At 48.9% G+C, this 25863-nt stretch overlaps 2 protein-coding genes across 2 annotated transcripts in view; both read left to right on the forward strand.

Annotated features, from left to right (window-relative positions):
- chmp6a (charged multivesicular body protein 6a) overlaps positions 1 to 1963 on the forward strand; it is a 3289-nt gene extending 1326 nt beyond the window's left edge. Inside the window, exons 4-8 of the mRNA XM_076996781.1 lie at positions 1 to 85; positions 296 to 361; positions 564 to 644; positions 737 to 803; positions 918 to 1963. The exon at positions 1 to 85 is cut by the window's left edge and continues 2 nt beyond it. Coding sequence (XP_076852896.1) covers positions 1 to 85; positions 296 to 361; positions 564 to 644; positions 737 to 803; positions 918 to 967 — 349 coding nt within the window. The 3' untranslated portion in view covers positions 968 to 1963. The remainder of the gene's footprint in view (positions 86 to 295; positions 362 to 563; positions 645 to 736; positions 804 to 917) is intronic.
- Positions 1964 to 2389: 426 nt separating this feature from the next.
- baiap2a (BAR/IMD domain containing adaptor protein 2a) overlaps positions 2390 to 25863 on the forward strand; it is a 35523-nt gene continuing 12049 nt past the window's right edge. The window contains 3 exon segments of the mRNA XM_076996782.1: positions 2390 to 2637; positions 14005 to 14080; positions 16822 to 16908. Of these exon segments, the coding sequence (XP_076852897.1) occupies positions 2566 to 2637; positions 14005 to 14080; positions 16822 to 16908 (235 nt within the window). The 5' untranslated portion in view covers positions 2390 to 2565.

Genomic DNA, 25863 nt, shown 5'->3' on the forward strand with positions numbered 1-25863 from the left:
CCAACACCTCGAGTATGCACAGATTGAGCTAAAGGTCCTGGAGGGTCTGAAGGTTGGCAATGACTGCCTGAAGAAAATGCATGAGGTGAAGACGTCAAAATGTATTTCGGGTGTGTGTGTGTGTGGAGGGGGGGTGTATTGTAGCAGTCGATAACCTTCAATAGCAAAACAACTTTAAAAAATTATTTTATACATATTTTTAATATGAGGAGAATGTACAATTGAAGAATGTTACAGCCAATGAAATCATGTTACTGTATTTTACTTGAACTGTTCTTAATTAATTTCCCCTCAGGCTCTGTCCATTGTGGACGTGGGGAGAGTAATGGAGGAAACCCAGGAGGCTTTAGAATATCAGAAGGTTTGTTTCTAACGGCCCAAGCAGCTCTGCTCCCCCCCCCCCGGCCCTTCACTGAGAATGCAGTTCTAACAGTGGCCATATACTATGACAGATTGGGCTCCTTTCAAACTCCATTTCCCAGCCATCACTGCACACTGTGTGAATGCCCTTACTCCTGCTGACATGACTGACCTTGTGACCTTTGATAAATGTGCCCCTGCAGCAAATCGATGAGTTGCTGGCAGGCTCTCTGAGCCAGGAGGACGAGGAGGAAGTACTGGCCGAGTTGGAGGCCATCATTCAGGTGTGTGTGTGTGTGTGTGTGTACCTGGGGTCGTGTGTCTAGCGGCGGCAGTGTGATGCCGTGTCTGATGTTGCTCGTATTCTCGTCCACAGGCTGAAGGTGTTCTGCTTCCTCAGGTGTCCACTGAGCCTCTACCTGGAGCACCGCAGGCCGATCAAGGTGCCACTCGGTTAAGGACAAATCAAAACATAGCTGAGAGTACCCAGAACTGCCCGTTTAGGACAGACCCACTCCTGTTCTTATGTGTCTGTTTTCTTCATTTTTTTCTCACAGAGAGAAAACCAGCAAAAATCAAGGAGTGCCCAGAGATGCTGGCAGCATAGTTATACCCTATTGTCTCCTGATAATGGTTTTATCATACATATAATCAACAACATGTCTACACTTGGAAGCATGAATTATACATACACAGCACAAATGCCCTCTTCTGTTCACAAAACCTTCATATACCTCTAACTCCACATGCATTATGATGTCAAATGTTTTATGCTTCAGTAATACAACAAAAATGTCATTTATTGGCCTTGAATTGTTCCTTGACACTACCACTTAATGGCAATGAAAAGGTTTTGAATGTAATTGGCAAATTAAATTCTTCATTTGAATCACATTAAGCAATGATTTGGTTAATACCAAAGTAATGTGATTATGGCTGACATACACTGCTAATGTCCTTGTGACTGGATTTAGAAGATAAGTGGAAAACACAAATCTTCAGTGACACTAAACACTTGTTTGCTGCCAGGTCAATAAATACTGTTCTTGAAACTAGGCAGATTATGGTAGCGGTTAGTGGTATTTTCCACCTCATGACCCATAAGACTGCCATTTAAAGTCTGATCAAATTATCTTAAAGAAACACTCTTGCTATCTTTGACCTTTTTGTGTTTAAATGTGAAGTCCATATCAGTGTTAATGAATAAACAGCTTGGTTTTCTCATTACCTTGCTATTATATCGTGACCACCAGATGGCCCTCTGTAAACCTTACTGATGGTGTATTACCACAGAGACCATGACTATAACAAACACTTATTATAGCAGCATTTTGCAGGTGAAGTGTTAATGTCTGTGAATGTTTAGAAACTGATTTCTCCTGTTTAGATTAGGTTTCTGTTTTTTCCTCTTTTTCACAGGTTGGGTAAGTGGTGCTAATAGCTATTTTGTGCTTAATTTAACTGTATTTTAACTGTACTGTATTTTTAAAGGACGTTCTTCTGATTGCAACTTGAAAATATCTTTCCCATGCTGTATAAATACACTGGTGTGGTGTGATTCTCTGCTGTAACAATGGTGAAATAAAGAATCAGATTTGGGTCAGGCGTTGGTTCTAGTTTTGATCAGGTGATCAGATTGCAGACTTCCCATAGCAACAAGTTTATTTTCAGACAAACAAAGCTTTATTGTTTCGGATAATGAACAACATTCACTTCAGTAACCAGAAGCTTACTTAAGGCTTGCACTAATATGTGGGTAACTTGCATTGTTCTCCCACCCACAATCTTCTAGCTTGTGTGTGTGTGTGTGTGTGTGTGTGTGTGTATATATATATATATATATATATATATATATATATATATATACAGAGAGAGAGAGAGTACTCTATTATATATTGTGTGTCTGTCGGTCAGTGTTGCGCGTCACGCTTATAAGAGGAAGAATACGTACAGGTACGTAAAGCCACTCCCTATGGGCGGTGCCACTGGATGTGGGCGGGGCTACAGCAAACTGAGCGTACTGTTTCAATTACTGCCGCACGGTGGACGCCTTGTCTCTCCTTCAATAGCGCCGAGCTGAGCGAGCAGAACGAGTTCCTATAGGCGAGATACGGAGCTGAGCCTCATTACGCTCACAGCTGCGTGCAGGAGACCGAAAGTACTCTGTGTTCGGATAACCATCTTTTGATCAAGAAGAGGGTGTTTATGGTTTGGACTGAAGAATTCACAATGTCTCGTACCGACGAGGTTCACCGCGTTACGGAAAATGTATATAAGGTAAAGTAGTTGACAAGTTTTGGGTTACAGGTCTTGCTAAGTAAATGCCTACTTCAGACTAAGTAGGCTACGCGATGATCGTGATCTGTGGAGAATTCCCAGCCTACTTAAACTGGACTACTGGCGATCCACTTTAGTCGCGGATTTGATGTTTAGCGCGGTGCGTAGTAGCGCATAGTGCAGACTTGGGTCGACGCGCCTGTTGACAGAGCAGGAATAAATCACCTATCTGTATCAGTACTCAAACTTGGCGTTTGACAGCAGGCTTTTAAACGCCATCTCCGACTCAAAATGAACCGATGTTTGCTGTTTTTTCTACAGATCTCTCTCTCGCACGCACATACCCGCACGCACGCACGCACGCATGTAAATGACCATAAATGTCCCCTATGCGCACACCCCGGGTGTCTTGGTCAGACAGGTAGGGCATTCCATCAGTGCGTTTATCAATGGGGTGGGGAGGGGGGCAGCTGTGTTGCAACAGGTTCAGTCATCTCTGCCCTCAAGGGATTCCTAGGAAAAGTCCGTTCTGACACCTGGAACGGTACCATACAGCCCGGAAAGGAGGGGGACACAAGCTTCACCCCCCGTTTGGATTAAATGTCTTTCCAGTGAGAAGCCTGTTAAATAGGCCATCTGAAGTCCAACACCTAAAAGGAGGACAAAGAAACTATTCTGAGTGATCAAGGCCAGGCGGATATGTCCTGTATCAGGGTGTTTCCGTTTGCGTTACAGAGCACGTGAAACTGCGCCATGGCTCACCGATCCACGCTGTATTCACCTCGGTTATACTGAATCAATTGATTATTTCCATTTGCGTGCTTTGGTTATTAGTCACGGCGTGGAAGTTGCAGGTGCTGACATGGCGCAGTTGCTTATTGCGTTGAGCACAGGTTAGAGCCATGGTTTCTCAGCATGGTCACTGAGGGCGTGACCCACAGATGGAATCGGAAAGCCCACTGGACTTCCAGACTCATTTAGACACTGTGTGAAGCAGCTACCTAAAGGAGACCGTGTCCTCCCAATTTGACCTGTCTCAAATGCATATCCCTACTTTTTAGGGAATGACTGTCGGTGCATCAAGTTTGAGAGGACAGGCGGGAGGGCAGGCAGGATTTTGAAAGCTGATGTTGTGTTGCATAGTGGAGATTCTGATATGGGCCAACAGCTGCAGGATAATCACAGGAGAGGGTATCAGTTGCAGTGTCATGAGTCATGCCTGATTGCAGGTGTGTGCGTGTGTGTGTGACTGTGTGTTTAAACACAGGGTGTGGGTACACATTTGATTTAAGCTTCATTGTGCGCACACACACACACACACACACACACACACACACACACACAATAAGCACACTCCCTAACTGTTACAGCAGTTCTTAGTGGAGGAACCGGTGGAGCAGTAAGAGGCCCTCAGTGAGTCACAGCCGCCTCTTTTCCTGACGCCCATCCTGGGGTTAGATACGTGTGACTGGGGCAGCTTCCTGACACGTTAAGGCTTTTTCAGGACTCCACCAACTGAGCACCTGGTCGAGAGGGAGGGGGGCATGTCAGACCCTGGATTCACCTGGTAGATAGGGGGAGGGGCATGTCAGACCCTGGATTCACCTGGTAGATAGGGGAGGGGCATGTCAGACCCTGGATTCACCTGGTAGATAGGGGGAGGGGCATGTCAGACCCTGGATTCACCTGGTAGATAGGGGAGGGGCATGTCAGACCCTGGATTCACCTGGTAGATAGGGGAGGGGCATGTCAGACCCTGGATTCACCTGGTAGATAGGGGGAGGGGCATGTCAGACCCTGGATTCACCTGGTAGATAGGGGAGGGGCATGTCAGACCCTGGATTCACCTGGTAGATAGGGGGAGGGGCATGTCAGACCCTGGATTCACCTGGTAGATAGGGGGAGGGGCATGTCAGACCCTGGATTCACCTGGTAGATAGGGGGAGGGGCATGTTGGACCCTGGATTCACCTGGTAGATAGGGGGAGGGGCATGTTGGACCCTGGATTCACCTGGTAGATAGGGGAGGGGCATGTTGGACCCTGGATTAATCTGGAAGAGATGGGGAGGAACATTTTGGACCGTGGATTCACTTGGGTGGCTCTGGGCTCAAGCCACCTGGTCCTCATCAAACTCCTCATGTGTAAATCACCCCAAACCAGCTAAACACTAGTGGGTACAAGTCTTGTGTGCATAGGTAGCTGTTAAAGGGGGTTGATGGGTAAACAGGACCTGTTGCTCAGTGTGGGACAGGGTGTGACTTGTCGGGAGTCCTCTGCCGAAACAGTACTCGAAAGGGGAGTGTCCCGGGTGCCTCTCCCAAACAGTCAACCTTAGGGAGGTTTGCCAGCTTAGATGGCTGCCTTTCTGGTCTGTATCCCACAGTGGAAAGTAGTGGGTGTGACCCTGGCTCTGTGCACACCAAACCTGTCATGTTATTGAGAAATGGTGACAGGGAAAAGATCTGCAGAACAAACATGTTTTTTTTCCTGGTTAAAACTTCCCCATGGTAACAGTCTTCATAATCTGGGAAATATTACATTTCTCTCGTTCGGAAACGAGTTTTATTAGTTATTACAACTAGGTGGGTGATATGATTAAAAAAAGAGAAGACTGCATTTCAGTGTGCATATGGGGAAATCTAGGTGGTTTCTTAGCAACAACATGCCATTAAGTGTTTCTGTCATTACTGTGTCATGAGGGGGAGGGGGGGGTAGTGAAGGCCTTTTGGAGGAATTGATGAGTGCTTGGGAAACTGGAATGTACAGTAGAAAGGCAGAAAGTATGGCTTCATTCAGCTGTCTCAAAAGGGCTTTTTGGGAAAGGGCTTTGAGCTTCCCTGCTTATGTTCCTTGTCTGCTATAATTACCCTCTTCTGACCTCAGACCCATGCTGACTTGCACTGTGTTTACCATCTTAAACCCATGGCTCCTTCATTCCTGCAGTTTGTTTATCAGTTTAAAGTGAATTCTACCATCAACAGACGTATAACTTTTGTGGCACAATTAGAAAGCCCGGGGCCTTTGAAGGCAACATTTTTCAGCTGCCTCCTGACCGTCATTTGGAACGGTGTGTGTCACGAAATGGGTTTTATAAGAAGAGGCACAGATCGACTCCATACACCCACACTCTCGCCAAGTCTGGAGGCGGATGGCTCCGAGCTGCTGCTGTGTCTTATTGTCAGCGCTCCCTCTTTAAAAGCGCCTCAGAAACAAGACGGGCTCTTAAGTGAACCTCACTAAGCACTCGTGAAATCGGAGCTTTTGAACGCTGGCAACAAAACGTACCGCCTGATTAATAAACGTGTTGATGTCGAAGCGGTCGAGCGGCAGGCTCGCGTGGTGATGACATCCAGACCGCTTGACGCGGCATTGCCGTAGCAGAAGTGTGTCGCAGTGCTACGAGTAGAGGCCTTTTTTGAAGGCCCGGATTGTCTTATCTTCTCTGTGGCTTGTGTTGCAGAGCAAGAAGAGAGAATGGGATGACGGCGGTGGCCTTTGCTAGGGAGAGCAAATGTGTGATGGGGGGGGGGGAACGGAGCGGGAGGGGGTGGGTGAGAACAAATGGTAGGGGGCGGGGGGTGGGAGAGAGCTTCCACATCCTTGTGGAAATGGGCTCTAATTGCTACGTGGGGCTGTGGGTCTGTAATTACCCGGAGAAGAGCTGAAGCAGAGGAGCAGGGAACTCGGGTGCTGAACGACAACGTCCTCACGGCACTTTTGTGGTTCGTCTGTCAGGTGAGGTGGGGCAGTTTACTTAACGGCTCGCTGTGGGATTGCTTCTAAGCTGCAGGGGCCGGTGGCACACAGTTTCACCGACACCCACGGGTCCTGGATGGGCTCCATCTGAGAAAAGTTCATTCTGATCTCGGGCTGTGCGTACGTGACTGGAGGAAGACGGCACGACACGTTTGAGGGTTTGTGTTGCGGTGGGTGGATAGCTTCTGTTGAGGAAAGCAAAGGTCAGTTTGTGACAACCACAGTAACCCAGATGATGCCATATGTCTCCACATCCATGTTCCATCATTTAATCAGGCAGACAGCCTTCACCATACAAATTTCTCATGCGTCTGGCAGAGATAAGGGTCCGCTTTCTCCAGGGTCACACAGAGGGATCACGTAATGCATGAGACCACCGTAGCTTTCTCTGTGGAGGTCTTTCCCTTTGTCATTTGCTGCTCGACATCTCGTTAGATCACCCAATCGACCTCCTGAAGGGTTAAATGGTGATGATGAGGATGACTCTGTCTCTCCAGCACGTGGAGGAGTGTGAGCTCACTCCAAAGAGCTGCTCAGGAGACTGGCTGCCCGAGAGAGCTGTACAGCAGGGTGGGAGTGCACACCCGTCACACTTCAGCCTTCTCTCACTGGACCTTGTAGATCTGTTACTGAAGATCAAACATTTAAAAAAATCCTCTGAACAGCTTCTGGATTTTAGATTGCCTGGAATGATCAATAGAACGGTCGGGTTTGTAAGGTCTGCCAATGAGTGCTGCAGGCAATCATACTTATCTTCGTAATGCTGGGTATCATGCAAGCAGAGCTTTGTTTGGGAAACATGATTAGATGTGCTCAGATATATCTTTTGCACAATGCTCACAATGCTTTTGCACATTTGCTATCCATGTTGAAGAATTCATACAGAGGAATTTCTTTGTTAAAGACATATGACCCAGTGCTGAGTCAGAGAGAGGCATTCAGAATCTCTCCTAATTAAGTTCTTAAAAGAAGTGATTCAAGTCAAGGAAAAAAAAAACAGCAAAGAAGTAGACACACTGCAGTTTCCATGGACACCGTTGCCGAGTTGCCAGAGATTGGAGTGTTGCGCATGGGGTCAGGAGGTTACAGGGCTGGAGAGCTCTGACTAACAATCTCTTTCATACCCAAGGACATGGCGCGAAAACCCAGGACGTTACATGTGTTGGGGAGCGTCAGAGTTCAATCCTATATCTGAATTCAAACTTGACCAAACTTCATCTAGTCTAACACCACTGCAGTATTGATCACTGCTGCTGTTTGTCATAATCAATAAGTGCTACTGTAGGCCCATCATGCTTTACCCCCGATTTGGTTTAAAGATGGCATGATCCAATACTCTGTTGACACCACCAAAATCGATATTTCCACTAGATTTCCATGGAATGGAGTGGATTTCATTTTTCTCTTGATGCAGATAGTGACATTGTAAATGCATTTAAGCAATAATATATTTGATGACGTTTGAGTTAAAGGGGTTTTGCAGCTTCTGTAGAAAAATAATACAGTTCAGATCAGCTTCTGGGCATCCTGTGTACAAGGGAACATGTATTCGAAGGCTGACAACATAATGCACTGCGCTGACACAAAGTATAGATGAGATGTTGATGTTGAGCTAATATTTTTAAGCATGTCTGGCCTTGGATTCTCGACAGTGAATGGTTGATTTACAGTGTTGCAACTGCAGACAAATGATCCCTTGTAAAGTTTGATTTCCTCTGTTGTTTTGCTAAAACGTTCAGACTCTGCACCCAGCTGTTACTCCGTGACTGCTTCCTTACGGTCTGACCTCTGCTACAGAAGCTTCCGAACATGCCTCCAAAGTTCCTGGGAGGTTGTGTCTGCTCGGGATTTCGGGATGGCTGAAGCTTGCTGATCACTGCAGCTCATCCTCCAGGTTGAGAGCATTACAGCTCTGCCCTGAAGCTGACATAAGACTGTGAGTTCCTGGCTGGTGAGCATAAGCTAAGGCCGTGGCAGTGCATCAAATACAACAACGCCTGAGGTGATTCCAATGCAGTGTGTTCTGGGTATTCAATGCATTCTGGGTATCCCTGCATCCAGTGGGTGTGGTTTATGAGGGACCTCCACAGAATATAGGAAGGGTGCATGGCGGCTTAGAATGCTGCAACAAAATTCATCTGTTGAATTTTGAAGCTTTGTTTATATGAGGAAATACAATGGTGCAGGCAAGCAAATGTGCTGTAAGCATCTAAATAAACTGGTGTGCACAGTACTGGAAGAACACACTCAACGGTCTCCTCAGGCGTGTCTCTGATATTTAATCTATTTATATACAGCACATTTAACACGGCATTTTGGTCAGCTATGGCTTAATATTAAAATTATCACAAGATAAAACTGTCATAGCAATAAATCATAGCAATAAAAGTTCAATCTTAAAACATACAACAAGAGTATAATAGTTTCAATTGCTATGCCAACTCTTATGCCAAAATAAAGAGGTGTGTCTTCAGCATTCATTTAAAGTATCTGAAGGCTTGTTCACCTCTGCTCCTGAAGTTTAACCTGGAGATCTCTAAAAGCATTGGCGGACTGCGAAGTTTTCGGTGGAATATGAACCTGCAGAAACTCTGCAAGGGATGATGTTGACATCCCCTTCAGGGCTTTAAAACCAACAATAAAAATTAAATCAATCCTAAATTTCTCCAGTGAAGCCGGTGAAAGAATCTAATATCAAATCGCATTTCCTTCTCCCAGTTAAAAGATGAGCTGCGGCATTTTGAACCGTCTGACACGAGGACCGGCATTCCTGTGTGTGCATCCGTGCGGTCATGCGTGTGGCAAAAGTTGTTCCCTCAACATTCCTGGTTAGCGAGACCGATCTTGTGATCAAAACTGAAAATGAGACCATTTTGGGGATGCGTATTGAACTTCTGTAGATGTGATGAAGACATGGGGATGAGGGGAGGAACAGAAGGCATGGCCTTATACAGTTGCTATGCTCAGCACACATTCCTCTTGATTGCACGCAGCATGCGTTCCATCTGCTGTGGCTTCACGTGCTCCCGTGGCCCCATCGCCACCCCCTTCCATTAACGCATCGCTGCCCCCGGATCAGCCTTTTAAGTCATGGAGGAATTCGCATCACAGGTGGGCACCAGAGGCGGCGGATAAGATCTTCGCTCTGTTGATGGGAAGCAACCAGAGGAGACGGTGAAGAGGCAGCAGCCATGGTGAAGGCATTTTAACGGGGGTGAATGGGATAAAATCCTGACACAAAAAATAAGCGTGAGATCTAAAGTGCTTTGGCAGAAAGCCCAGTGAGGAGAGATGTTGCTTTGCCTGGCGATGTGAGGCTGAGACATTTATATAGGATGTCCTGTTACCCCCCCCCCCCATGAAAAGCCTACTTTCTCACCAGGATTTCTCTGACTGCTGAAGTGGTATTGTTCTCCCGTGGCCTTTGAATGCCACTTTCCCTCTTCCTGACCCGCCGGTCCAGATGCTCCTACATCCACTGCACTGCAAACCGTTTTATTTACTCAATGATTGATTAAGAAAAGAAATCCAAGCGATTCCATCAGTCATAGCAATATATCTGACTGTTTCAGTTAAGATCTTAAAGGATGGGTTCACCATTTATTGTCCTATACCAAACCAGATGATCTCCTGCTCTCTACAGTCTAGTAAACCTCAACAGCATTAATACTGGGGAAACCGCTCCTGCACTACTTCTCACTGTTGAAATACAGTTTCCATTTTTTTAATGTAAAGTGGATCCTTGCAATCAAATTTTTATGATTTGAATAATCATGCTTGAATAACAGAAAAACCACATTTGAGCATGTTTTTTACATTTACGGCATTTGGCAGATGCCCTTATCCAGAGCGACTTACATTTTATCTCATTTTTATACAAGTGAGCTATTGAGGGTTAAGTGCCTTGCTCAGGGGCACCTCAGTCATGGCCTCAAGTCTGGGAATCTAACCCACGATCCCCTGGTCACAACACCAGTTCCCTAACCATCAGGCCATGACTGCCCGACCAGCCAGGCCATGACTGCCATGTCGAGCTTGTGAATAGTGGAAATTGGATGGTTAAGCTACTAAAAGTTGAATGGGCTGTCTTATCTTTGAAAAGATAATATCAGGCTCAGTCACATTAGGTTTACTAATATATCTGAGCCTCAAAAGCATGTAGTGTTGAAGTAGTTTATCAATTAGGTACCAGGTTCTGGATTACACAGAGCAAATCGGAGAATAGAAGGTTTACGTTGTGGTTAATTATCTGTGGAGTCGCCTAATAATCTAAAACTCCTGCTCAAATTCCATGCCTCTTGCTGAACTACAGGTCTATGAACTACAGGTCTATGAACTACAGGTCTATGAACATTTGCTTTAGTTGCTCCTTCTGGCTTCGGCAGAACGGCGTGGGGAATGTTTATGCCGTTGCTTCGTTAAGCGTTTTCGTTTTTGGCCACCTCGCAGATTTTCCACGCTGGGCCTTCGCAGGTGACGTCACAGAAGCCGCACCCGTTCTATACTTACCGTGTGCTTTGTTAAAAAGGGGGGGAAAAAAAAGAATGCCTGCTCAAGCCGCTAACATGGGCCAGTGTTTGTGTGCTTTAACGAGGATCCTGCCTCCTCCCTGTCTGCCTGTTGGCTTAGTTTTTGCAGCTCTCTTGCCGTGTCACTGAAGTGGAAGTGGTGCGTATACCCCCCCTTGCAGCGAGTCAGGAATAGCCCGACTCGGTCGAAGTGCCTGCCGGTCTTGGATTCCAATTAGCTCTTGCAATTAGGCTGGCCGATGTAGCACAAGAGGACAGGGATGTATGATAAATTTAGTAACTGACAATATATGGAAACTCTAACCCCCCCCCAAACATGACCCCCCCCCCCCCCCCTCCCCACCTTGTAGCACATTTTGATTCATCAGCTCACGGTGTAATGTTATGATATTATGGCTTTTCCAGACGAGCTAATGACGCTCTTTGTGCTGGAGTGCTGGAACGGAAGTGTGCAAACGCACACGCTGCTGAGTGGAGCTCACCTGCTCCTCGCTGTTGGAGCTGGTGCACCTCGCCTCTGCTTACGTGAACGTGTCATTGGGAGCGTGGAGACGACTCTGCGTTATATAAAGCTCCCACCATCTCGCTCACTCTCTCTCTCGCTCCTACAAAGCTTGTTAAAACATTGGTGCTTTGCATGGGGCTTGTGGGGGGTGGGGGGGGGGGGGGTGTGAACGTTAGTGAGGGGTGGGGCAGGTGAACGGATGAAAAGACTTTCATGCCGCTGGAACCCCCTGGAGATGTGGAGAGGTCCTCCGTCTAGCAGATGCATCGAGGGACAGCAAGCCGTGTGCCTGTGTTATGACTGGCGCGTACACCCACCCTCACCCCCCTCCTCTCCGCACACCACCCCCACACCCTTTTGTTCAGCAGATAGCTCAGCTGATGGTTGTAATGGATCGCGGAAAAGCTCCATTTTTTTAAAGCCATGTAGGATTCGAATTATCATTTTTTGTTTGGTCTTTTTTTTTAAGCTTTGTTCCTTTGATCAAATTCATATTGATACATCCAGAACACTAATGAAACATCTCACCGTTCACCAGTCTTAATTTTAGATCCATCAGTAGTTTTAAACGAAAGCCTCCTTTGATAACTTGAAGGTCCTGCACAATAATCATATTATGTAGAGGATTAACGGTGTATACAAATATGATTTACTACCCCCCCAAAAACACCCAAACAAAGTAGTTGAACAATTCAAAGTTGATGTATTCCCCAATGCAGTTTGTCGAATTGTTAATCTCATGCAGTTTTCAAGGTCCATTAGTGTGCACTGCCCATGATGCTGCCTCTTAACACGTCCCGTAATTGTTTACTTTTAGATTCCACTCGTGTCGCTCATGATCAGATGTGACAAAACAACCCTGCGCATGACGGGAAACCATGAACAGGGTGGGCGCCAACAAAAAAAAGATCCGGTAGCATCTCCTTATTAAAACTGGCAGCTGGGTTCTCGTGTAGCTCCTGAGAATTGATTTTCGATGTGTTCATGCATGTTGTGGTATTACTGAGTTTGGCGCAGCCACTAAGGTCGTTCTAGAGCCCTCACCGCCCGAGAGGGATTCCGCTTTTCTCTGCATTCTTCAGCGCACACCCCTTCCACATGCTGTGGTTCGCTCCCGTGGACACCCCTTCCAGGGGCGGTGGTTCAGTCCTGTGGGCACCCCTTCCATGTGCTGTGGTTTGTTCCTGCGCCTGCTGAGTTGCTGAGCCACTCTGGGCTGGCGTGCGCCTCACTCGATCAGCCCCGTCAGGGCCAGACCCAGTTTCCCTAGCCGCTCAAGAACTTGAACGCTCGCAGCAAGGTGACCTAGGCCGGCAGAAGGAGCCCCCCCCCCCCCCCCCCCCCACACTTCCCAGACTTCCTCACCCAAACTAAGAGGCCTCGACTCCTTCATCTCCCAGCATCTGGCCGTGATCGTGTTGACTGTATTGTTGACATCTCTCTCAATGAAACTGCCATTGAAACAGTCATCATGATATGCAGCAGCTCTGCGTAGTCTGGAGTCTATTAATACCCGACCTAAATCACCCAACTCGGCTTGGCCCGAATCTGTCTTGCGCTCGACAGCTTCAGAGATGGGGTTTGACCTGGTCTCTCTCAGCCCGTTGACATGTACTGATGATACAGCTGGTGTTCACCTCCCCTCTGCTCGGTGTTCTGGTGCACTGTGGATGCAGGTCCGCCATCTTTCGCCATACTGAGAGCATGATTTCCACTACAGCTCTCATGGAGGTGGGACGCAGATCCGTGGACTAGTGGGCCGGCCGGCCAGGGCCTTTGGCACACCTTGGGGTGGGTGGGGGGGTTTGGAAGGCCTGCTCCAGTCGTCAGGGTGATGCGGGGAGAGGGGGACGGGGTTCAGGACAGCCAGCGAGAGGGGAATGTGGCGGTGAACAGAGCTGACAACTCTGGAAGCTGCTTAACCCCGCGGCCCTGCCGTGCTGCGGCTGCTGTAATTGGACGAAGCCCTGGAGGGGAAGGGGACACAGCCCGGAGTGCTATGGCAGGTGCCTCCTCCTCTCAACGTCCCATGTAGGATTACGGGAAGGCAGGCAGGTTGAGCGTGTTTATTTTGGTCGCTTTCCGAGTGGAGCCGGGGACGTTTCTCATTCCCCGGTGTGCTTTTCCCATCCCCCAATCCCAAACGCACACATCCTATACGGACTTGAACATAAGCTCCCGGTGTCTAGTGAAATAAGACACCTGCCGTATCCAAACATGTGTACTATATGTGGCTTTTTTCCCATGATGCCTGAACTCTTCGCCCCCTCTTATTATTTCTCAAATCCAACCTGACTCAGCTTGGAAAGAGAGTTCAAAGTTGCCTGCTGCAGACTCCCCTCAGTGCCCAGAGTCAGTGACTGGAAGACCGTCAAACACGATCCAGTATGACATACAGCAGCAGTGCACAGTGGGGCTGAACCATGTGTTGCCAAGGTCCACAGTGGACCATACGAGGTGTACCACTGTGGTGGGAGTGTCTGTGTGCGTGAACCCATATATGCCTCCATGCATATTCTGACCAGCAGAGCATTTCTTTCTGTTGGTGACAACCAAACCTTCCCCCTGTTTTTCAGACCATCATGGAGCAGTTCAACCCCTGTCTGCGGAACTTTGTTGCCATGGGGAAGAACTACGAGAAGGCCCTCTCTAGTAAGTATGGCACCATCTTCATCCTGCGTCGTCCCTGATTGAGACCAGGAGGCCAGCGCTCTGTCCTTCACAGACGCCGCCATTTAATTCATCACCTTGGCACTCTCTGCCTTATCGGCCCTCGCCCAGGCCTTGGCAGTGTGCCAGCTACCGAGAGGTGGGGGTGTCCCGCTGACGCCTGTCCCAACGCAGGTCATCTGTAGCCCCGCTGACGCCTGTCCCAACGCAGGTGATCTGTAGCCCCGCTGACACCTGTCCCAACGCAGGTGATCTGTAGCCCCGCTGACGCCTGTCCCAACGCAGGTGATCTGTAGCCGGCCAGATGCAGGGACGGCCATGAGGTGGGCGTGCCTGAGCCCAGCTGCTCAGATCCACACTATCGCCTGCCGATGTCCACATTTCTGCTCAGTTACTCCTCCTAATCTCTCTGCTCAGTTACTCCTCCTAATCTCTCTGCTCAGTTACTCCTCCTAATCTCTCTGCTCAGTTACTCCTCCTAATCTCTCTGCTCAGTTACTCCTCCTAATCTCTCTGCTCAGTTACTCCTCCTAATCTCTCTGCTCAGTTACTCCTCCTAATCTCTCTGCTCAGTTACTCCTCCTAATCTCTCTGCTCAGTTACTCCTCCTAATCTCTGACTCTGATTAGTAAATCCTCCTAATCTCTGACTCTGCTCAGTTACTCCTCCTAATCTCTTACTCTGCTCAGTTACTCCTCCTAATCTCTGACTCTGATCGGTTACTCTTCCTAAACTCTGCTCAGTTACTCTTCCTAATCTCTGATTTTGTTCAGTTTCTCTTTCTAATCTCTGACTCAGTTACTCTTCTTATGAGGAATGAACTTGTAGTAAAGACCCAAGTGCTATGATATTGACTGACTCTAAAATGCAGTTTTATGCAGTTTTAAACATTTGTAAACAATAAAGAATCACTTATTTCCACTGTGATGTTAAGAATAGAGCGCTGTGGCTATACACGAATAACTGAAATGGAGGTTTTCAGGTTCTGGAGGATCTCCAGACACTTTCGTCTGTCTTAATTTACTGAAGTCAAGTTGCTTGTTCTAATTGATTAGGTCACTCTGATGTTTCAAGAGCTGGAATAGAAGAACCATAGAGTGGCGAATCTGAAAAGCACACTGAATGTGGCAGAACACCAGACTGTATCCGTATTCACAGTTTGATGTGCCACCTTAAATGTAAAGCAGTTGACTCCCAGTGTTGCGTTAGATAAGTGGGAACTCTTCTAAGCCCTAAACCTCCACGTGCTAATCAGAAGTGTGCGAGGTGAACAGGCCACTGAAGCATTAGACACCAGGCACAGATTGGCGTATCGTGTTCTTCGCACGAGGATGTGTGCACGCGCTTGCCTGCGTGGCCGTGCCCCTGGGTTGGGAGGTACCGAACCCCCAGCACCAGAGGGAGAAGGCCATGTTGGATTACAGCGTGAGAGAGGAGGGGTCGGCCTCTATACCACAGGGTAACACAGGACACTAGGGAACCCCTGAGCTTTGGGGGGGTGGAGCTAATCTCCTTTTAGCCTTTACTACCCCCCTACCCACTAACCCTGCGGTTCACACCGCCCAATTCCCACCCATCTGCCTCCTGTCGATTTCATCCCGGAGCCTGAAGCTGGGGGAGGAGCGTCTGATCCATCCGGCTCCGGCATGCCGGGTCCAGTCGATCGTGCCGAGGGGAGAGAGACGGTCCTGTGAGTGGGCAGGCACGGGTCGTGGTTCCAGCCTGCCGGCACAGACGTGACCCTCTCTGGTTGTTGTTGCTCTTGCGGAGGGGCATGGAAGAGTGGCTGCATTTGCATAACCCCTCCCCCAGATTTCTGAGTGGTCGGCCTTATTGGGGGCGGGCCCAGTGGTGCTAGATCAGCAGCTTGCCGTGCTTCATCCCTGGGAGAAGAACAGCTGGTCTGACCGTTGAGCCACCATCTACATTGGGGCGGCTGTGGCGGGGCTCCAGGGTCATGGCGTCCATGTGGCCCGTGTTGAATGTGATTGGGTGCCTCCACCTACCTGACTGTGTCCAATCACAGGGAGGTCTGGACAGTCAACTGATCCCACGATGTTCTAGTTCAGCACCAGTGTGACTGGAGGCTACAGCAGAAGATGGGCCTGGTTTTATTTCTTTTTCTCCTTTTTTTATCTTTCTCTCTCACTCTATCTTTTTTTCAGCAGAGTCATGCGCGCACACACACACACACACACACACACACACACACACACACACACACACACACACAGACCCTGAGTCAAAGGAGATTTTTTGTAATGATATACCGACAGTCCTCTCTCCAGTTGACATTTTGCTCGTTAATGAGGCATCGGAGATAATTGTGTGTGTGTGTGTGTGTGTGTTCGTGCGCATGCGTGTGCATGCAAGCGCATGTGGGCGGTTTGGGATTCAAAACAACAGCTGAACGGCGTCCAGGCCAGGCTGGTGTCCACGGGAAGCTGGCTGTGCAGCCACTAAATGGGCTTCTTTTGAAAGCGAAAGTCCTTCCTGTTGTGCTCTGGGCCTCTCCACACCTCTGCTTACCTGCAGCGCTTCCTCCAGAACCAGCAGCCCAAACCCAGCCCCAGCAGCGCGGGCAGGGAACACGGTGTGTGTTCCTCAGCGTCCCTTTCCCCCCCCCCGGACCACTAGGAGACGAGATGATGAAGTCGCCTGGTGTTCCTCCGTTATCCGGAGACCCTTTACAAACTCTGACTCAACTCCGTTTGCCTCCGCAGCTGTGACGTTCGCGGCCAAGGGCTACTTCGACGCTCTGGTGAGGATGGGGGAGCTGGCCAGTGAGAGCCAAGGATCGAAGGACCTAGGTGAGTGGCCCCCTCTCTCCTCGGACCCCCGCCTGGCCGGGACGGCAGGCGTCACGCACTTCGCCACGCCACACACTCCACACACACCACGCGTGCTGAGAAGTGGCCACGCTGTCGAGAATTGATTTTTCCCTTTTTCATTTGCCCTTGACTCCAGGCTGCTTGTTAGCTCAGATGAATTTTCAGAGATTGCTTGTGCATGGGATGAATAATTTCCTGTGTCACGAGGACGATCTATACGCATTTGTTAGGAGTGAGAGGAGCAGAAAGAGTCGGACCCTGGTGGCCTGAATTCTCCCCGTGCTCACACACTTCATCCGGTTTGCGAAGGAGGAAGTGTGGTGCAGTGGCTTGTGGGATATCGGTTTTGGTTCAGCACAACTTCTTGTTGTTCTGAGTGTGTGTGTGTGTGTGTGTGTGTGTGTTGCCAAGAATGTTGGTTTTCTTATAGCTGCTCCCCGAAGATCATTAGTTTGATATGCGTGGCCAGATCCATCACTCACTCTGGATGTTTGGAGCGGTGATTAGGCCTCTCTGCTGTTGCTGGGGGTTGGTGAATGGAGCCCAGTCTGAAATGACCTGTTGGGGCATCTTGGGCTTCTTGCTAAAGATTTCGAGCAGCATCCCCATTATTCTGTGTATGTAAGGACTACCTCAGACTGCCAAACATTCCCCTTGATGTTGAAGTTAACATGCCCTTCATAAGGTAATCTACAGACTCAATTTCCATTTTCATTTCGACTCTGAAAAGCCCATTATCACTTGAATATAAGTGATTCCATCTCTCTCTCTCTCTCTCTCTCTCTCTCTCTCTCTCTCTCCCTCCCTCTCTCTCTCTCTCACACTCACACACACAACCTTTTTTCATCAACTTTTCATTATGTCTGAGTTCACAAAGGGAGTTTACAGAGCCTGCAACACAATGTACTGATCACATTACACATTTCATATCCATATTAGCCGTGTGTGTGTGTGTGTGTGTGTGTGTGTGTGTGTGTGCAGTAATGTTCCTGTGTGGATTAGCATGTGCGTGTGTGCACGTCTGTGCGGCCGTCTCTGGTCGAGCCGCAGCTCTGGGAGGCATCGCCGTGTAATTACCTTTTTGCTGTCGTGTGTCTTTCAGCTCGCTCTCAGAGGTCCAGCTGAGCACTGGTGCCGGCGGCCCAGGGAACCTCATTTGTTTGTCTCTGTGCCTCTTCATCCGTGTCACCGACAGCGCCATTGTTCTCCCCCGAAAATGCCCGCGGCGCTGGAGTGTGATGACCCCGCCACTCCGCGCCTGCGTGGATCGTCGTTGTGAGCTAGAAGCACTTCTAAAGGAAACATGAAACGATGTGTGTGGGGGGGGGAACTATGTGATGTACAGCGAGAGCTGGCGTGGGTGTCGGGATAATGGCAGCCCAAGTGGTAGTAGCGTGAAACTGGCGTGGTCCACGCCCATCCAGCAACCGCTGTTCACCATCGGCACCCTGGCTGCACACGGATGTCTTTAGCACTGCTTGTCCTTGTTTACATGCTGGGGTGGGGGGGTAATGGGGGGGGGGGGTGTTTGGGTCTGGGTCTTTAGGCTGTGCACCGGGGCCAGTGCTGCAGGCCTGGGCTGTCCGCGTGGCTCTCCCACGACTCTGCTTCGGTATGCTGGGATGCAGGACACTGGTGGTTGCGGGATACTGGTGGTTGGCGGGTGGTTTGCAGCCTGCCAGCCCCTCTGTGCTGTGCACTCGGTGAGATCACAGGGGGTTCGCGTGGAGCCTGGCCTGAAATGGGTTTCCACCTACACATGAATGATGCTGCTCTCATCTCTCTCCTCTCTCTCCTCTCCTCTCTCCTCTCTCTCCTCTCTCTCTCTCTCTCTCCTCCACTCCCTCTGAGTCTTTTGCTTGATGTATTTTTTCTGACCCCCCAGTTTTCTCACTTGCGCTGGTGTGAAATACACACACCCGTCCACACGCACACATGCAAGTGCACTCCGTCATGGGCAGACACTTGCGCTGTTGCAAACATTGTGCGTTCAGGAATGATGTCCTTGGATTGTGAAAAGCACAGGGGTGTGGGGTGTGTTTGTGTGTGTTTGCCTGTGGGTGTGCACATGTGTGCATGTAGGGGTGTGCGCCGTGTTATCTCTCACTCTGTTCCTCCCTGACTCCCACACACACCCCCGCACACTCTTCTGTTTAGGATAATGATCCCCCTGTCACTGTCCCTCCCACTCAAAAGCCTGAAAGTGCGCTCTCTCTCTCTCTCTCTCTCTCTTCTCTCTCTCTCTCTCTCTCTCTCTCTCTCTCTCTCTCTCTCTCTCTCTCTCTCCTCCTCTCTCTCTCCTCTCTCTCTCTCTCTCTCTCTCTCTCTCTCTCTCTCTCTTCGCATGCGTCTATCTCATTTCACCTCTTACATCATCTTCCAGTTCAGCCTCCTGCTTTGCCACATCCAGAGATGTGGCTGGTGATCACAATCACATCACTGCAAGACAGAATATCACAGCTCACTACTCTCACTCTGCTCCCAGTCTTCAGGTCTAACAGGTCATAGAGCATTACAGGGCATTACGCTTAGACACCCCCCCCAACCCCCCGGTCATGCTGTCTTTGACACTGAGGGGCTTGTGTATGCATGGACTCCGTTGTTTGCACGGACACCGCTGTGCCCTAAGATATTGTTCTAAACCGCAGTTAGGTTAATGTTGCTGTGCAATCCTTTTGTTCGTCGTGTGTCTGTTCGTCGTGGTTCAGCTGCGGCGAAATCCAGTGACTCTTACGCTCTCATCAGGCCTCTGAAGAGGAACTCGCTCGCAGTTACCATGAGAACAAAGCCGTTGCTGTTTCGCTCGTTAAAGGCACATTTGTCGCACCGTTTAGTCCGTGGCTGTTGTCGCCCGTGGCTCTTATGGGCCGTGGGGAAGCCGTACTGCTCCCTGTCCCAAACTTGTTAAACTTCACCGTTGAGCGGCGAGAGAAACAGACAATTTCCTGTTTTGATTAAGATTTGATCAGCGATGTTCCGCCCCAGCTCCCAAACGTTGCTCAGTCCTAATGGAAACGACTGTCCCTTAATTGCAACATTCGGGACTCGGCGGAACGGTAAATAAGGACCTTTTTTAATATTTGTTTTTTGTTAATATGCTCTTTGCAAAATGATTAGAATCCGCTGACGTATGGGAGACTTGAGCGGACAGACTTGAGTGCGTGCTGATCATGGAGGCAGACTGACTGTGTGTTCTTCCTAGCAGGCTTGAACGCCCCTCGTAATCCAGCATGCATGCCCTGGAGTTCTTCTGAAGCTGCAGTCCAACTAAAGATTGAAAACAGGAGTCCAGGAGGAGCGATTGTCTTCTGGAGGTGCATAGAGGCCCAGAGTGGGGTCCAGGGTGCAGGGTGACGGAGGTCAGAGAGGAGGGACGGTTGGGGGCTGCTGGTGGAGGTTGGTCAGGGGGGAGAAGGTAGCTTCTGCCTGAACCTCCGTATCAGAGAGCAGAGACTGATCTTCCTGCCGTCTGCCTCCACTACCGGGTCTTGTCTTGGCCTGTCTGTCAGTATGTCTATCCTTCCTCCAGTTAAACACCACACACACACACACACACACTAGAGCTGGGCGATATGGCCCTCCAAAAAATCTTCGATTAATTTTTTTTTTAATCCGATTTTTCGATTTTAATAGATTTATATTTTCCTCTACTCAAAAACTACAGATGATAAAGGAATGGTAAAAAAAAGTTTTAATTTATTTTTCACTTAATTTCCCCTTTGAGGTTAAAGTGCAAGCAGAAACAAATTGTAAACAAGTGAGAACATTCAGTAACTTTTAGAAGGTTTTCTCCAACATACTTTAAGCATTGACACAATGCAACCTCAAACTTAAAATAAATAAATAAAACACACCCTCAAAAAAATAAATAGATATAAATAATTTGGTGCCCTTTAATAAAATGGAAAACAAATACAATTGAACAATTCTTGCATGTTGTTACTGACAGTCACGCTGTCTACATTCTGATTAAGAACAGGGCTCCCCTCACTTTAGCCTAAATTCAGCACTTTTCAAACCTGAAACACAATGTAACATTAAAATTCGTCAGGTAAATGTTCCTTCCACTGTTTCTTTATACTACCACAGTTTATACTTTATACTACAATAGTTGCCAGGTTCGCTTTTTCACGCCAAAATTGGGCTTGTTTGGAAAATCCAGCCGCGGGTAAAAATTATGGGGGGTCGCGGGGTGCGGTTTTTTGGTCTACTTTTGAGTGGGGCTACCGCAGGAGTTACAAGTCAACACTAATAATGGATCGCGATATAATACTTAATTTGTCTCCATTTTACACACTCGCGAGGTGCCCGGAGCCGCGCGCTACGGTCACTCGCGAAAGTATAATCCATTGAAGCGGGTTCGTGACCGAGGCAGAAACTGCTTAATCCAAAATATCCCGCGGAGGGAAACTTTATTGACAGCGCAACTGAATAGCACTCTGTCGCTCTCTCCCTCTATCGGTTTCAAACACCTTACAGCGAGGACTTGTTTGGTCTACATCTGACGCCGGCAAACCGAACCAACTCCAGATCACGGAGCTAGTTGCTCTTTTCTTGGACACAAGTTCCGCCGTCATGTTTGTGTGTGTGTGTTTTGAGGGTGGATGGGTGGGAGGTGCTAAACTCACTGAACTACGGGAGCCCACAGTGCAGCGTCGGTGGTGAAAATTAAATCTCAGAAAATCGATTTTCTTAAAAACACATCGTCCTTAACTGTAAATTCGAATTAATAGATAATATCGATTAATCGCCCAGCTCTAACACACACACACACACACACACACACACACACACACACACACACACCACACACACACACACACACACCTGGCCCTTTGGAACGGGAGCAGTGGAGCTCTTTTATTAGCCCTGCACTGAAGTCCCAGGAGCCCTGATTTCTTGCTCTATTTCTGAGAGCAGTGTGGCATGCTGGGAAAGTCAGGGCCAACACACTCCCCTCATCTAACTTGCCCTTGATTTTCCTTTTTTTGGCAAACGTGAACTGGCCACACACCACACACACACACACACACCACACACACACACACTGTATACAAATCATTCCTCACTCTGATTTACACATGGTGGCGACTGTGCTTCTCTGATTGCTGTGGGGTGCACAGGTCTTCATACGTATAAGCCTCCTCATGACCGTGTTTTCCAGGCACTGCAGAACACACAGGGCCTCTGCAGCTTACAAGAGCTCTTTGAAATAAAAACCATTCTCCATTTCATCCTGTAGTGCTTTATTACACAGATGCCTTTTTCTTCATAATTACTACTATTATGATCCTGCCCTCTCTCTCCTCTCTCTCTCTCTCTCTATCTTCTCTCTCTCTCTCTCTCTCTCTCTCCTCCTCTCTCTCTCTCTCTCTCTGTCTCTCTCTGGGGCAGCAGGAAGGATAATGCAGAGACACTTTGGCTTGAAAACCCAGCAGGGCCTGAAGTCTCATTTTCTTCCGCAGTCATGTGGCATGGCCTTCCACACAACTCCACCTCCACCTCACCGAGGCGGGCGGAAGTCTGCCTGGTTTGGTCAGAAGGAAACTTCTTGCAGGTCATTCCTTAGGACAAGAGCGTCTGGCTGGCTGGCTTTCGGGCCAGATGCCGGGACCTCATTGGCTCTCTGTGCGGGTGTCGGGTTCCGTCCTGATTTGTGTCACACCACATCCTGCTCCTTCCCCAGCGTGAAGTCGTGTGTGTCCTCGTCTTCACTCTGCTCCTCCTCTGTGGAGGCTGGACTGGGAGGAGACCCATTCTCCTCTTCTCTACAGCTCTAATTAGCACCAACACACAATACATCTGTCAAGGAGAATGACCTCTTTGATCTTTCCCCTCCTACTCTTTTTCCATCATTCTTTCATCATCATCTCTCTCTCTCTCTCTCTCTCCCTCCCCCCCCTCTCTCTCTCAGGAAGGTAATGATATCTTACTGGGTCAGTAGGTTGAGATGATTGACCTAGCCTGACTCCAGAACTGTACGTCTGATCAGATCACTCTGCTGCTCACTGTATTTTGCATGCAGCTACACCTGGCAAACGATGTTCTAATAGTGACTTCTAAGTGACTCTAGAGACTCCTTCTCATTACCAACAGGATACGGAGACTGGTGGGATAAGTGTGCTCACGTGTGTGTGTGTGGAAGTGCTAATATGGCGGGATGCAGGGATTTCCGCCGATCATGGCTCAGTGACTCCCTTCTTGTACCCGCAAGATAAGCTTATCTGCTTTGTTTGTGTTTACCAGATGGTGGGCCTGGCTGGCTCCCTCCCACCCACACACTCATTTCCATTTTCAGCAGCCGCACAGATGTGCTGCCCCCAGTCCGCCCGCCGCCTCTTCAGGCATCGCTGCAGGAGGGTGCGCGTTGGCCCGAGATGGGCGCGTTGGCCCGAGATGGCGCGCACGGCGGAGGATTTGGCTCGGCCCGTCCCGCTCTGGCCACTCCCCCGCGTCGTCCATGGCGATGAGCTGCCGGCCTCTCACGGCAACAGGCGTCCGCCCGCACGGGCGAGGGGCAGACCGCGATGTCCGTGCGCACCTTCACCTTTCGCTTACCCCCTTCCTGGCAGAGGAATAATGTTTAGAGCTGCTGGGATGTGTAGTCCGTGTGTGTAGGGGGAGAGTGATGTAATCTTTAACCGGTTGCATAAGCAGAGATGTTCTTGACTGCAGGTGCCTTAGGAGATGGAAAAGCCCTCCATTTTGTGAGGCTCTAGCCCTGCCTCTTTATAGCATCTCTGCTGGCTAGGAACTGTTTCCACCGTTGCCATGGACACCCTGCAGCAGTCCATGTTTAACCTTCATCTGTGGTATATTTTCTCTCTCTCTCTCTCTCTCTCTCTCTCTCTCTCTCCTCTACCCCTCCCACTGGACTAGACTGGTCTTGCCTGTTGAGTTCACCCATAGAATTGTGGGATGTCTCCACTGCCTGAACTCCACCCCTCCACCCGCGCCACTCTGCATGTATGGGACGTGTCTGTGTTCCGCAGAAGGGCGTAGACGGGGAGGGACCCGGGGCCGTCCAGGTGCGTGGCGAGCCCCGTACGGAGACGGCACACGCAGGCACACGCACAGGCAAACTCAGGCTGCTGCTGGCCAATTCACATGCTTGCTTGACTGACGGGTTTCTGTAGTTCATGTGGCTACAAGCTCTGAAGGGTGGGATGGGTGTGTGTGTGTGTGTGTGTGTGTGTTGTGGTGTGTGTGTGTGTGTGTGTGTGTGTGTGTGTGTGTGTGTGAGAGAGAGAGATTTTGCTGTGCTTTTGAAGGTTACATGTTATGTCTGTTATGTCTTAAAACAGATCAACCACTAGCTGTTTTGAAGTTTTGAACACGTGTGCTGTAGCTGTAATACATTTTTGGTAGTCTTGGGCACATCCACAGAACACGTATACAGATTGTTGGACTTCAAAAATATAAAACCAAACAAATTAAAGTTCTATTCAGCATTAGCTTATACAGGCAACTTGCATATCTGTGTCTGTGTCCTTAAGGTATGACTTACTGTGGGCAGCCGTTCGGATTGCATAATGACTCCCACAAGTGTTTTAGATTATGTTATGAGGCATTTTATCTTGTATGTTAATGTGCGTGTGTGGGCCTGTGCACACTGACTTCTAGACAGCCTGTTCCATGGTCTTACTGCAGAACTCTCTCCCGTCTCCTGTAGGAATGCAGATTGTGGGGTGTCTCCTCCACCCTGCGTGTGCTTAGACTCGTTAAGCACATGAGGGTAGTGAAGCGTTCTTAGTGACTCATGGTATCGTACAGACACACCCCGATACTGCCCGCAACGTCAGTGCCACTCGGGGTCTGCTCAGTCCCTGCGGGCCTTCTGTCTGACGGGATATCCGTAGGGCCCCCCGTGATACTAGCTGAGGTTTGGCCAATGAGGCAATGGTAAGCTGATGTTTAAGGCAGCTAGTAATAATCATGTGTTCTTAGCTGATTCTTCGTCCTGTCTGGGGCCATGACTTACATATGAGCATGTTTACACGTGAAGTTTATGAAAAAACATTTATAAACTTGCTTGCATGAATGACCAAGTGGTGTTTTGCACTTTAATGCAGGATTATTCAAGAAATAATAGCAGTGCCTCCACTGACGAGATGTTTTGAGGTGTTTTAAATGTAATGCTGATTTTTAAAAAACTGATCCAACTAAGGACAACAGAACTCTTATGTCTGTAAGCCTCTGGATTGCGATCATGATTGATGATGTGTTAAACGGCTTAGCTAGCCTGCTCTTTCTCCGATGACCTTTTGTGGCTGTGTGTGTGTGTGTGTGTGTGTGTGTGTGTTTTTGTATGTTCTTGTGGGCATGCACAAATGGGCACACGTGTCTCTGTATGTGTTTGTGTGGGGTGTGGATGTGGGTGGATGTGTGTATGCACTTTGGACAAGAGGATTGATTGTTCATGCTTGCAAGAACACTTCTTTCAGGATATGATGTAATCAGTCCTTAACTTAACTGCCCTCTAATCTGTATGCGTAAGTATCCGGGGCACGTGTGTGCATCTGAGTGGTTGTACTTATCTTTATTAATCTTCTTATTCTAATCTTTTGATTGCAATCAAGCAAAAAAATTTAAAATACTGGTCTATATCTTTATTCTAAGGAAGCGAGTGTGTGTGTGTGGTCTGCCTGCCCACAGTTCATCTGTCTGAACACCCACCCAACGCCTCAGTTCCGAGATCCCTCTGGCCTCCCGACCCATGGCTGCGGCACGCGGTTCTCAGTGCCCTCATTTTCAGCGGCGGTGCGGGGTCATGTCTTCTGTCTTGGGATGTCGGCATGGCGGCCTCAAAGACGCAGCTAGGCCTTACAATTGGGCCTGGCCTGCCCGCACAACTGTAGTGAACTGGGTCGAGTCTGCTTTGCTGCGAGCAGCGTCTGCTCAGGCAGCCGCACCCCCGTCTGTGCCGCGGTGGTG

The sequence above is a fragment of the Brachyhypopomus gauderio genome, chromosome 2 (genome assembly GCF_052324685.1).
Source record: "Brachyhypopomus gauderio isolate BG-103 chromosome 2, BGAUD_0.2, whole genome shotgun sequence".
Taxonomy (NCBI): domain Eukaryota; kingdom Metazoa; phylum Chordata; class Actinopteri; order Gymnotiformes; family Hypopomidae; genus Brachyhypopomus; species Brachyhypopomus gauderio.